Genomic DNA, 12,164 nt, shown 5'->3' with positions numbered 1-12,164 from the left:
TTTCGACAAAAAAAAAATGACATTCTCCGTGACCGTTTGTCGGTCGTTGGTCACTTTTTTTTGCCGGAAATTTCGTCGGTCGGTCGCCGGTCACTTTTTTTCTGCCGAAAAATTCGTCAGAAGGTGGCCTGAACCCTAATGACATGTGATAGCAGGTCGTTAACCTGATTTTGGGCTTCATTGCATCTAAATGAATTGTTGATGGGTATAATTGCACCTTTAAAAAGTTTAGGGGCCTAATTGACTTTTAAGTTAAAGTTTGATGGTAAATGGCTTAATGAATGACTTTTAAAGTATTCGTAGGCATTTTCAAATCATATTAGGTGAAAGAATAATTCAAAGATGACGAAAGTTAAGTTGGGACCAAAAACGAAGATTTGTATATTAGAAATTTAGAAGCCGATTTGACGAGTTAAAAATTAGTAGCTAATAAGAGCACGATGATGTATCAACTTGGTTTGAATTAGTATTGTAATTAAGAATCAATCATAGTTTAGTAGATGCTTAACAACCCATTTTCTAGATATTTCCTGAATTAAAAATATAATTAACTTGTTATGTACGTTATAATCAATCATAAGTTTTAATATTATTAGTCCCTTTTAACATTTTCCAACACTAACAAAGATTTTATAAATGTTGAACCATACAACCAAGAAACCATATTGAATAACGTAACACTTCAAAACATTTTTTATATTTCCCGGATTCTAAATTCATCCTGAAAATATAACATCAATCGTTTAATTTCTAATTAGAATGGCACCATCCTAAGTTAAAGTTGGGCAACCTGGGCATCGGTAGGGCATAAAGCATTCATACTTGGATAAGTATATGAGCCGTCTAATAAACTCTTAGTCATAAGTTTATAAGCCGCTTCCGTCAAATGATACCCGTCCCAGTTAACATAGGTAGAAGGATCCGGGCAACTAGTTGCTCCCTCGTCTCCACATTGCAGATCGGGATTGAAATTGTACTGACCACCCCCACCGCAACATGCTCTTAAAGCACCTCCCGAAAATCCTGTCGAGTCAGGGTGTGATTTAAAGACAAAGCTAGGTTAAATAGATAAAGGGAAGGGAAGGGAGAAATTATAAGTTACCCAAATTTGCTGGGCCGTCGTAAATTTGCATGGCGGCATTGAAAATATCAGTGTAAATAATATTGGCATAAGGGTGACGTTCTCGCAGGAGATTGAGCTCTTCTTGAAGGAGTTGATTGTGGTATGAAGCCATTTGGTTGACCCAAATGAGACATCCTAAGTCGTCGTAGTCTTCAACGTTGGGACTTGGGTAATATGTCAAATAAGAAGCCGCACATCCAAGTGGGAGCACGCTTGGAACCATTACTGTTCTTGCTCCTAGTTCTATTAGTTTCTGCATTTGTTTTTTCATCGGAACAATAAATAAAACTTAATTAAGGAATCTATGTCAGAGAATACAGCCCACCTACCTCTTATATATGCACAACCCAACTACCACTATTATTGCATTTCCAAAACGAAATCATTCTCTTTTTTTTTTTATAACAATTTTATTATGGTATTTTAATTCCATTATTATTATTTTAGATTACTTAAAAATTCTACAAAACACTTACATGGGCACCCTCAGCAATGGCATGGGCAACAATAGGGATAATTGGTCGGATATCAGTTATGTTTTTTCCCGAGAGAAGCGAGTGCGTGTAGTCATTGCCACCGAATTCCCCAAGGACAAATAAAGAGTTCTCCAACAAGTTCTTGCAATCTGTATTTAAAAAAAAAAAAAAAAAAAAAAAAAAGCATATGTAAAAATCTAATTCCATAAGTAGAAAGCTAGCTTTTCTTTAGGTTGTTACTATACATGTGCGTCTAGCTTGCTTATTTGCTAGCTAAGCTATCTGTTTCTATGTTTGGTTGCTCAGAGTGATTATCTACCTCTCCTCCTATCATTTGTAATGTTCTTATTTTTTATAGGAATTAAATTTACTTTTCTTTTAAAAAAATATCAACTAAAAGTTACAACTAATACGATGGACCTTGTGGTTCACTGATACCAAGTTGCTCCTTATGTGTGAGGTGTTGAGATTCAGCCTACGTGGAAGCAATAGTAAATTGTATATGTGGATATCACATTACTTTATAATAAAAAAGAGTTACAACTAATTGAATATTATATAATTATAATTATAATAAATGTTTGGACCGGTAAATGTTTTTTATAAAATATAATTTTATTATTATCCAATGGATAAAGAAGATACTAAAGATAGTGCAGGTAAAGTGGTATTACTGGGTCACCTTCCCCATATCCCAATTCCCAAGAAATAAAAAAATAAAGTTAAATAAATAAATTATTTTCTATTGAGCTAGCTCTACCAATATTTAGTTATAATAATAATAATTAATCTTATACGGAGTATTTTAAAATTAAAAATTTCCGTTTAAAATTACTTTTAATGAAAATTTAAAATATATAAATTTTGGAGGTGAAACATACCGGAAGGTGAGTTGCAGAGCGATGGAATCATATCTTTGAAGGCGTGCAATTGGTCATTCATGGAGACGTTGGTGACAGTATCATAAATTTCTAGCTTTTGGTAGAACTCCGCCGGCAGTGCGCGCGATCCCACCACCGCGAAGTTAACCCCTTGCCGGATATTATTTCCGCCGGTTTGAGCTTTACTGGAGAGCGAAGGCGGCGGAATCGCAAGTCCATAATGCTCAGCTGCAAGTTTCACCAACCATCATAAATCAAATTCAATAATAGATTATTATTATATATTTATATTCACCTAATTAATAATATGTAAAGCTACGGGGATGCGTATACCGATTATATCGAGGATGACGCGGCCGTCGGAGCAGCGGCCGGTGGGGTGGCCGAAAAAGGTTTCTCCATAAGGAGGGTAGTACATGTGGGGAACGGAGCCGTCAGTCTCGAGGTGAATGAGGTTTCCGGCGTCGGTTAGGGAGTCTCCGAAGCCGAAGATGGCGGTGTAGCATGCGGTGGCGCAGCCAATGCATGCTAACAATACTAGGAAGAAAGAAATGGAAGAAGACGGCGCCATGAGAGAGGTAGGTGAAGAAGAACCACGAGAGAAGTAGGTGAAGAAGAGGTAGTTTTCTGGGAAATTTTTCCCACGACAAAGCGTGTTATATAGACGATGTGGATGGTTGTGTACTTGTGAAGTGGATTATTATTGGTCAATTTGTCCGAAAAGTGTTTGTTTGTGGCACCCACCCAGATTCACTCCCATGGGGATATGATGGTCCCACCCTTTTCATAAGGTTTTTTTTTTTTTTTTTTTTTTTTTTTTTTTTTTTTTTTTGAAATTTTTCATAAAGAATCTTAACAAAATTCCAAATAACTTGTTCAGATTAGATTGTACAAGAAAGGGTTGAAATCTATGGTGTGTTTGGAAACCTGAAAAATAATTTCTGTAAATCATTTTCCGAGTTTTTAGTGTTTGGTTAGGCAAGGAAAATGGGAGTCAAATTAGAATAACTCAAAGTCAACGAAAAGTCACTCCACTTTTTCAAAAAATGACTTTCCTTTTTTTTTTTTTTGGGTACAGCACTTGCCATCTCCACGTCTCCATCAACACAATAACAAGCTCCACCAACAAATCCATCAGACCATCACCAGAAAAACTCCACCGGAAACTTCCTTATCACTGGTTTCTGCATCGGAACCAAAGGCTCCGATTTCCGATGTGAAAACCAGAGAGGTTTCCGATGACGGGTTTCTACATTGAAAACCAGCGAGACTGGTTTCTAACTGCGAAAACCAGAGACAGTTTTCCGTTGTGCAGCCAAACACAGGAAATGAAAATGTTTTCTGAAAAATGACCTCATTTTTAAAAAAATATTTTTCAAAAATCATTTTCCTTCTTTCCAAACGGACCCTTAATGTCAGCTGGAAAAAATCTAATGTATCAAAAAAAAAAAAAAAAAAAAAAAAAAACTTTAGATGTTGGGCTATTGTGAATGATGATGCATCATGTTAACGAATATTAAATCAAACTTTTCTTGTATTAGAGAAATTTTATAATCAGAATTTACATTAAATCTGAAATAAAGAATTGTACCATAGACATATAATAAAGGAAATGAAAATTGAATTTGTCAATTCATGGTCACCTAAAACATATAAAAAAGAATTGTAGACAGAAAGTAATAATGCAATATGATTCAGATTCATGTGCGCCACCGGGGATGCTATTGAGGATTGAATTGGAACGTGGAATGGTTGAATATAAAAATCGAAATATAGTTGTTCTCAACGGTTGGCCCACTTTGCTTTTATTAAGGTAGCCAACTATCCATGGTGTTCTAATCCGGTTTTTGCTTGATGTTGATTGGCCAGCCTTTTGCCCTTTGCTATTTTCTTTCATAGTATGAATTGCTGTAATATCAATGACTATATCGGTACAATAATTCGTCAAACCATAGATTATAATGAAGAATTCATTTTTATCTCATTTGTTTATTTTACATATCTATATCAATTAACGAACTTAACACAAATTAACTACAATATAATTTATCACAATAAACTAATAACTAGTCTAGTATTAATAGTATTTCGAGTTCTAAATTAATCAAAGATTTTGGGTTTGAGCAATTCGGAAGGTAGGTATATGCACCGTCATAAATGTGTATGGCTTGAAATTCAAGTGTGTGTATAATATTAGCATATAGGGTTAACGTTCACGCAAAAAAATGAAGGATAATATTAATTTAATTTCTGCATTTATTTTTTTAATTGCAGGAATGCGAATTTTAAGGAATGTGCTATATATAAGTTTTAAAATGCATTATATTACGGTCCAACTACCACTTCATGTTTCCCGCACAACTCAAAAGTCAAAAGTCAAAACCCAACTACCACTACATATTTCACTGAAGATTGGTTTGGTTTCCCTTGTTAGTTCGACAAGTTGGTCTAAATATAAGAAAGTGTATATTAACATTGTTTTCCGATTAAGGGATTGTGTTAGTGGTTTTGATTATTAAATTGTATTAACGATTTGTTGAAAAGTGTTTGGTGAAGTCAGATGTTAATTATTAGCGATTTTGATTATTAAATTGTATTACTGGTCGGTTGAAAAGTGTTTGGTGAAGTTAGATGCTTATTATTAGTAGTAAAGTTGCAAAAAGACCATAAATTACAATGGACAATATATATATATATATATATATATATATATATATATATATATATATATATATTATAATAATAATAATTTCTTAATTATATAATAAATTTTTATTATTAATGTTTACCAATTGAATGCAAACATGAGGGTATTTTGTACAATTGATTCCAGTTAATTGAGCGATTCACCTCAAAGTTGCCTAAGGCTGTCATTATCCCTGCAAATTTGAGATTGGCAAGCTTACATGACAAGAGAGAAACTTAAAAATAAAAAATAAAAAATAAAAATAAAGTGTTTTGCAAGAGAAGAGAGAATTGGCAAAATTAACAAATGGGGTGAGAATTGTCTAAGGCTATCCTTATCCCTACAAATCCATCCCACTTTCTAAAATGGATCTCACTTTCACATCATCAAATTTACAAATTCTCCATTATTTGTTCTACATCCCTGCAATACTCTCTCACTTTCAAAAGTGATCAACTTTTATATTATATTATAAATATAATAACAAAATAATATAATAAATAACTAATAAGATTTTTTTTTTAAAAGGTAAACAAGGCTGGCCAGTTTTAGCAAGTTTTCTTATTAAGAAAGCTTGCAAGTCACATGACATGTAAAATTAAACAAACAAAAAAAAATTAAAATGCCACTTAAATGACCACATCATCTTGCAAGTGTTAATATTTTTGGGATGAGGATAGCCTAAGCTGCAAAAGCATCTGACAAGAATGCCGCAACACACCTTTTGATTTATTTATTTCTTTTAATATTATTTATTATTATATTTATAATATAATATGAATGTGAAACATATTTTTAAATGTGAGAGATTTACAGGAATGTAGAATAAATAGTAGAAAATTTACAAATTTGATAATGTAAAAATGAGATCTATTTTAAAAAGTGAGAGATATTTACATGAATAAGGATAGCCTAGGAGCAAAGCCTTTGGCAGGCTTGAGGGGATGGAGGGGTAGTTGTCTACTATTTTGAGTTTTTTTTCAAAATATGTTTAAAAAATTAATAAAGGGAAGTCACAAGTAGGCACGTCAAGGTGTAAATTTCAAGTTTTTGTTTTATTATATACTCTATAAATGTGATCTGAATCAATTTAGTTTTGAGCATGGAATTCTGCACATAAGGAGCCTAAATCAAATCTAAATTTATAATATTCGTGGTAAAAATTAAACCTCCACTTTATCGCGGAAAGAAGTCTTAAATTGCTCATTCTAACATGAGGATATTTTTGTACAATTGCCCAAATTAAAATTGCTCTTTGGAAATTCAACCTTTTTCCAAAAAGAAGTCATAAATAAGTCTTCTCGATTATCAGTTAGAGCAATGGCATGGACTCATGGGACATTGTGTGTATTATTTATTCGCATTGATACTAGTAATAATAATCTTTATCATTATAAATTAACAAACAAAAAAAAAAATTAGGGAAAATAGCATTTCCCCAATTCCCCCCTGAATTAGCGCTGTCAATACGGGCTGGCGGGGCGGGGTGGGCCAAAGTCCGACGGGCTGTGGGCCTAAATGGGGCGGGCTAAAAAAGCCCGCTCCTAAACGGTCCTAGATTTGACAGGCCCGGACCGCCTCGCCAGTAACCCGCGTGCTAGGCGGGCCCCCGCCCAAACACCCTTTTAAAAAAAAAAAAAATTGTTCATCAAACATCAAACTAATTAAAATAAATTGATACATAAGTCATAACTTACATAAAACATAATAATCAAACATTAAATATTACATAAAGTTCAAAGTTCATAGTTTATCAAACATCAAACTAGTCACAACTTCAAAGTCCAAAAACATTACACATAACAATAATTTTAAAGTGCATATTTTATATAAAATAAAATAAAATAATGGCGGGCGGCGGGCCTAAGCGGGGTGGGCCAAAAAAGCCCGCTCCTAAACGGTCCTGTATTTTCGAAATCCGCCCCCTACCTAAGTAGGACCGGGCCGGCGGGTTAAGCCCATTTTGACGGCTCTACCCTGAATTATATACTTATAGGACTTTTTCTCCCTAAATTATTTAAGTGACTGTTTTTCCCCCTGAAATGTTAAAGAGACATATTTACCCTTAAAATAAATATCTCATTTATTTTCCTTCTCCAACAAATTATGACCACGATTTGGTTCAAACCAAACAGACACTATAGCATGCAACCAAACCGAAATATTCCAATTACAATTTAGAATTAAAACAAGATATTTAGAGTTTATTAAAATCACGAACCGGAACGGCCAGTTCATGTTCCGAATTGAAACAAATAAAATACACTTATTGTTGAATTTAGACTATTTTAAAAATAAAAAATAAAATTTTAAAATAAAGGCGGTTCAAAATCGTGAACCGAATCCAGAACCGTCGGTTCACGGTTCAAGATCCAGTTTTTTCAATTCATAATTTTAATAAACCGAAATCTAAATATTAGGTTATGGATCTGAATCATAGTCGTAAATTTTCAATTCGATTGTTATAGTGTCCGGTTCAGTTCGAACTGAAAAGTGGTCATTCCTAAGTATAAGCAATATTTTGTTGGAAAAGAAAAATAAATAAAATGTAGGGTAGAAATGTCAATTTAATATATCAGAAAAAAACCGCCACTTTTAAAATAATTGAGGGGACTAATGTGCTTACATGAATAATTTAGAAAGAAAATGTGCTATAAACATATAATTTAAGAGAAAAAAGTGCCATTTTTCCAAAAAATTATGAAACACAATCCCTCCGTTGCAATTACCAAAAAGTCAATCCCAAATTTCCTCAAAACCCAATGTTATTAATAAGTGTATTTTAAACAAAAGACTAATTTCTTTCAAAAAAAAAAAAATAACAAAAGACTAATTTCTTTCGGACCCTTTATTTTTCTTATTTTTTTAAAAAGAAAAAAGTCCATTATGTGTTTTTAATTGAATTGCCATGTTTTAGATTAATTTAAAAGTTTATAAAACACTTACTCCGTACTATACATAGACACTCTTGACAATTGCATAGGCAACAATATGGATAAATGGTTGAATGACAGCCATGTTTTTTTCTCAAGAAAAGCTAGTGCACATCCTGGGACTTAGCGTAGTGATTTGTTGCTTGACTTGATGTCACACTGAAAGCGATAATGTAAGGTTTGAATCCTATAGGCAAAGAGGAATTCTACTACATAGACGTTCAATTTCTTTTCTATCACTTTTATTATATGATGTGAAGTAGTATTTCTCTAAAGAAAATAAGCTTATCACAACACAATTTGTATATAAAAATTAAACTAAATAATGATTTGATGAATGCTATAGCTATACAGTCAATGATATTACATTGATATTAGAGGCAGATGGTAGCTGGCACGAGTCAGTGAAAAATGCTTCCCATATGAATCACATTTTCACCTATGAAATTGTGCTACCTGGTAAACAAAACAGTAAAATAATAACAACACAGTACAATATAATTAAAATATGATCTGATTAACAATTTTTTTTTTTTGAAAATGGAAACAAACCATCACTGTGCCATAGTATGTATTTGATAAATTTTGTCTTGTAACCTCAGTCGATAAAGAGTCTCAAAAGACCGGGGATGCTAAGTTTGGCTCATAACTAATGGATAAAGTGGGCGATGAGGACGAATGATGAGTTGGGGACTCTACGCTTGGTGAAGGAAGATGAGGTAATGGTGCCTCAGATTGGTTTGAGACAGAGGCAGTGGGTGGATTTATTTGGTTTTGGAACAAGTAAGGTAGAACTCCGGTTATGGATAACCATTGGCCGAGTATTGATGTAAGTACAAGAGTGGGGAGTATCACAATTCATATTTGAATAGGTTGAGACATGATGTGGTACTTGCACTCTCATTATCGAAAAACATAGCATGATGTAATAGATCAGATACACTCGTCCAGTACTCGAGTCTAAACATTTGTATGCAAACTGAGACGGTGAGTAACCTAAAAAAAGCACAAGGTTTGGAACAAGGTTGCAGCTTAATTAGTGTTTGTATATGGTCTTAACCAAGGATAAAATAGGCAACCAAATGGTAGTGACTTGCTCCTTAGAGATTTCAAGATCTTGATTATATTATTGATGCAAAAGTCATCAATATACGGTGCATGGTAGTGGCAACCCCTTAAGGAAAAATAACAACCATAGACTGAAACAAAATACACAGGAACATAAGGAATAAAGCTAACTAATGTTATTCCTTAATAAATGATACCTATTAGCTAGGGTTTATGCTGGCTGTAAAATCACAAAACGAGCATCACCTTGCGCTGGCGCAAACAATACATTAATAGACGGTGCAGTACAATAGAAGTGAATACACTGGACTATATTGCCTGGGGATGTTTAAATGTTGCAGTAGCCCTACATACATCCCTAAGTTGAGGAGAAGTAAACGGACCATCAAGCAAGCCAATGGAAATCAATCTATACGCCGCCTCGGTCAAGTGAGGGCCGTCCCAGTCAATGTACGTGGAGGGATCAGAACACGCAGTGGAAGGTGGTATGCCACATTCTGCCGAGGAGTTGTAGTTGTATGGCCCCCCACCTCCACAGCAGGCCCTTAGGCACTTGTAATGTCCAACAAATCCTGCAAAAATTAGTGATTATAGGCTGGCCAACGTTAGCGTGAACATAATTAGGTTAGGGTTTACTGCTGGAAATTATAGAATTTCCGACCAACTGAATGTGATCTTAAATCAAGTCGAAAGCAAAAAGTGGTCAGAAATAGCAACAACAAAAAATGGTCGAAACAAGGCTTTCGACTTGATTTAAGATCACTTTCAGGTGGTCGGAAATTTCATAATTATATTTCCAGTAGTGGTTTATGGTCCAGTTTGTTGTTACGTTACCATGTTTTTGTGGAGAGCGGTAGAGTGTCATGGCGGCGTTGTAGTAATCAGCGTAGATTATTAGGACATTGGGGTGTTGTTTCTGGATGTGGTCCAGCTGGGTTATAAGTAGCTGGTTGTGGAACTCTGCTAATTTATTCATCCAAATAAGACAACCAGTTTCTGGGTCGTAATCGTCCTTGCTAGAAGTGCTTAGGAACTGTGATAGCGTGACTGCTAAGCATCCGTCAGGCATCTCCCCAGGAACCATGATTGTCTTGGCTCCAACTTTAATCAATTCCTTCAATTTGTATCAAATTTAACAAGCTAAGGTGACATTAATCATAAACACGAAAATGTGTATACAACTATACAAGGACAACCCAAATTGGTCAAATTGTTAGTTTAATAATTATGTAGTTATTATTAATTGAAGCATGTGCTTCATCTCAATTAAAAGCCTAAGCTCATAGTTGGATTGCACGTTAATGGCTATATGCTCGTAGTCGCTAACCCATACCAAATTGAAGCATGTGTTTCATCTCAACTAAAAGCCTAAGCTCATAATTGGATTGCACATTAATGGCTATATGCTCAACACTATTGATTTCTTTTTTATTCAAGCTGGTTAACTATGGGCAAGTTAAGCTGATTTGTTGGTAGAGTCACAAGATAATTGTTGTTACTGATTTAGTATACGATAATTGTTGTTACTGATTTACGTACCTTAACGGCTGAAGCAATGGCGTTAACAACCTTGGGCGCAAATGACCAAACCTCTTCTTTGCTGCTTCCTTGGAAAAGTGCATGTCGATAATCGTTGCCTCCGAAAGGACCCAGAATAAAAAGTGAACCCTCCAATAGATCACCACAATCTGTCACAAATAATTTTATTTGCTTAGTGAAAAATTAATGAAATAAAATCTAGCTAGCTCTATGCTGATCATGTAGTTTGGCCGTCACCAAGTCACCAACAAACCAAATATCCACGCAGCCAAACGCTACACATTGTTACATTATTTGAATTGGCATTAAACAGATCTCGACGATAAAAATCATATATATAAATTCCTATACTTACTTGAACGTGAAGTGCACAGAGATGGCAGCATGTCTTTGAACCAATTCAACTGAACTCTCATGGACACATTCGTATAAATATTGCGAATCCCTCTTTCTTCATAGAATGAACTGTCCAGCGCCGCGGCTCCTACGATGGCGAAATTCACACCTCCCTTTGTATTAATGCCGCCCAAAAGTGTTCCACCCGCCGGTGGCAGTAATGGAAGCCCAAAGTGCTCAGCTGCCAACAAGAGTCCGGCCTCCGCTCCTTAGTAAATAAAAGAAGAAGAGCAAATAGCAATTTTGGTTGACAGTTTTAGTCCACATGTTTAATTACTATTAATTTTAAGCCAGGATTAATAATTTTGTGTCAAAACTGATCATGCCGGACGCAGTCATACCTCCAGCTAAAATATGTCAGATTGTGTGATTTGCAATGGCATTTTTGCCCAATAATGTAAAATATGTGAATTCTATTAAAGTGTGAATAAATAAAAATACCCTTACAAATTATATAATCCAGCATATTTTAGCTAGAGAGGTGACTGGCCTGATCCATTTTGACACGAAAATAACAATAGTGAATGAAAATTGATAATAATTAAATATGTAAATCAAAACTGTCATTTTACTAATACAGATGACCACCAGAATTGGTATTTGCTCATAACAGAATTATGTGGCAGTTAAGTCTTGTAATGAGCGTAATATATACTCACCGATGAAGTCTATAATTAGGCGGCCGTCGGAGCATCGGCCGGTGGGGTGGCCGAAGAAGGTTTCCCCGTAAGGCGGAAGTCCCATGTGCGGAATATCGTTCGAGGGAGAGAGGATAACGTGGTTTCCGGTATCGGTGACGGAATCTCCGAAGCCAAAAATTGCCGTATAGCATCCAACCGCCGGTGTAAGTAGAATGGAGAGAATGAAAAGGATATGCATCGCTTGTTCCATAGTCATGATATCAGCTAAACTACAAGGAAACAATTACAAAAGAGAGACAGAGATACAGGAACTGATCATGAGTGGTAGCTCTACTTTCCATTGCATTGGCATTATTAATAGGCATCCATCAGGCATTCAGGCCATCTCCTTGAGTGCATTTTGCACAGCTTTTGAGACTCA

General features: G+C 34.9%; 2 protein-coding genes across 3 annotated transcripts; both read right to left on the bottom strand.

Moving 5' to 3' along the window:
* Positions 1-600: 600 nt before the first annotated feature.
* Positions 601-3,085, bottom strand: LOC109159207 (GDSL esterase/lipase At1g28590-like). The gene is made up of 5 exons (XM_019307284.1): positions 2,814-3,085; positions 2,481-2,708; positions 1,600-1,748; positions 1,103-1,376; positions 601-1,023 (listed from the first exon to the last, which is right to left on the bottom strand). The coding sequence occupies exons 1-5, from the start codon at positions 3,049-3,051 to the stop codon at positions 776-778; spliced, it is 1,137 nt and encodes a 378-aa protein (XP_019162829.1). The 5' UTR covers positions 3,052-3,085; the 3' UTR covers positions 601-775.
* A 6,167-nt stretch (positions 3,086-9,252) lies between these two features.
* On the bottom strand, positions 9,253-12,164 carry LOC109159204 (GDSL esterase/lipase At1g28580-like). 2 transcript variants are annotated; one of them, XM_019307280.1, is made up of 5 exons: positions 11,762-12,164; positions 11,062-11,310; positions 10,707-10,855; positions 10,002-10,281; positions 9,253-9,739 (listed from the first exon to the last, which is right to left on the bottom strand). In XM_019307280.1, exons 1-5 carry the CDS (start codon positions 11,997-11,999, stop codon positions 9,477-9,479), a joined length of 1,179 nt encoding a protein of 392 aa, XP_019162825.1. In that variant the 5' UTR covers positions 12,000-12,164; the 3' UTR covers positions 9,253-9,476. The 2 variants fall into 2 exon arrangements, with proteins under 2 accessions (XP_019162825.1, XP_019162826.1); XM_019307281.1 differs by having other exon boundaries at positions 9,256-9,739; positions 11,062-11,283.

Source organism: Ipomoea nil, unplaced genomic scaffold (genome assembly GCF_001879475.1).
Source record: "Ipomoea nil cultivar Tokyo-kokei standard unplaced genomic scaffold, Asagao_1.1 scaffold2826, whole genome shotgun sequence".
Taxonomy (NCBI): domain Eukaryota; kingdom Viridiplantae; phylum Streptophyta; class Magnoliopsida; order Solanales; family Convolvulaceae; genus Ipomoea; species Ipomoea nil.
The sequence above is the reverse complement of the archived record's forward strand: the minus strand, read 5'-3'. Positions and strand labels throughout refer to the sequence as shown.

Coding starts and splice junctions, on each gene's coding strand:
- LOC109159207 (XM_019307284.1), bottom strand. CDS start 3,051: ATGGCGCCGTCTTCTTCCATTTCTTTCTTCCTAGTATTGTTAGCATGC. Junction 1,749..2,480: donor GCTCTGCAACTCACCTTCCG/GTATGTTTCACC, acceptor TTTTAAATACAG/ATTGCAAGAACTTGTTGGAG. Junction 1,377..1,599: donor CCATTGCTGAGGGTGCCCAT/GTAAGTGTTTTG, acceptor AAACAAATGCAG/AAACTAATAGAACTAGGAGC.
- LOC109159204 (XM_019307280.1), bottom strand. CDS start 11,999: ATGACTATGGAACAAGCGATGCATATCCTTTTCATTCTCTCCATTCTA. Junction 11,311..11,761: donor CCTAATTATAGACTTCATCG/GTGAGTATATAT, acceptor TTATTTACTAAG/GAGCGGAGGCCGGACTCTTG. Junction 10,856..11,061: donor TCTGTGCACTTCACGTTCAA/GTAAGTATAGGA, acceptor TATTTGTGACAG/ATTGTGGTGATCTATTGGAG.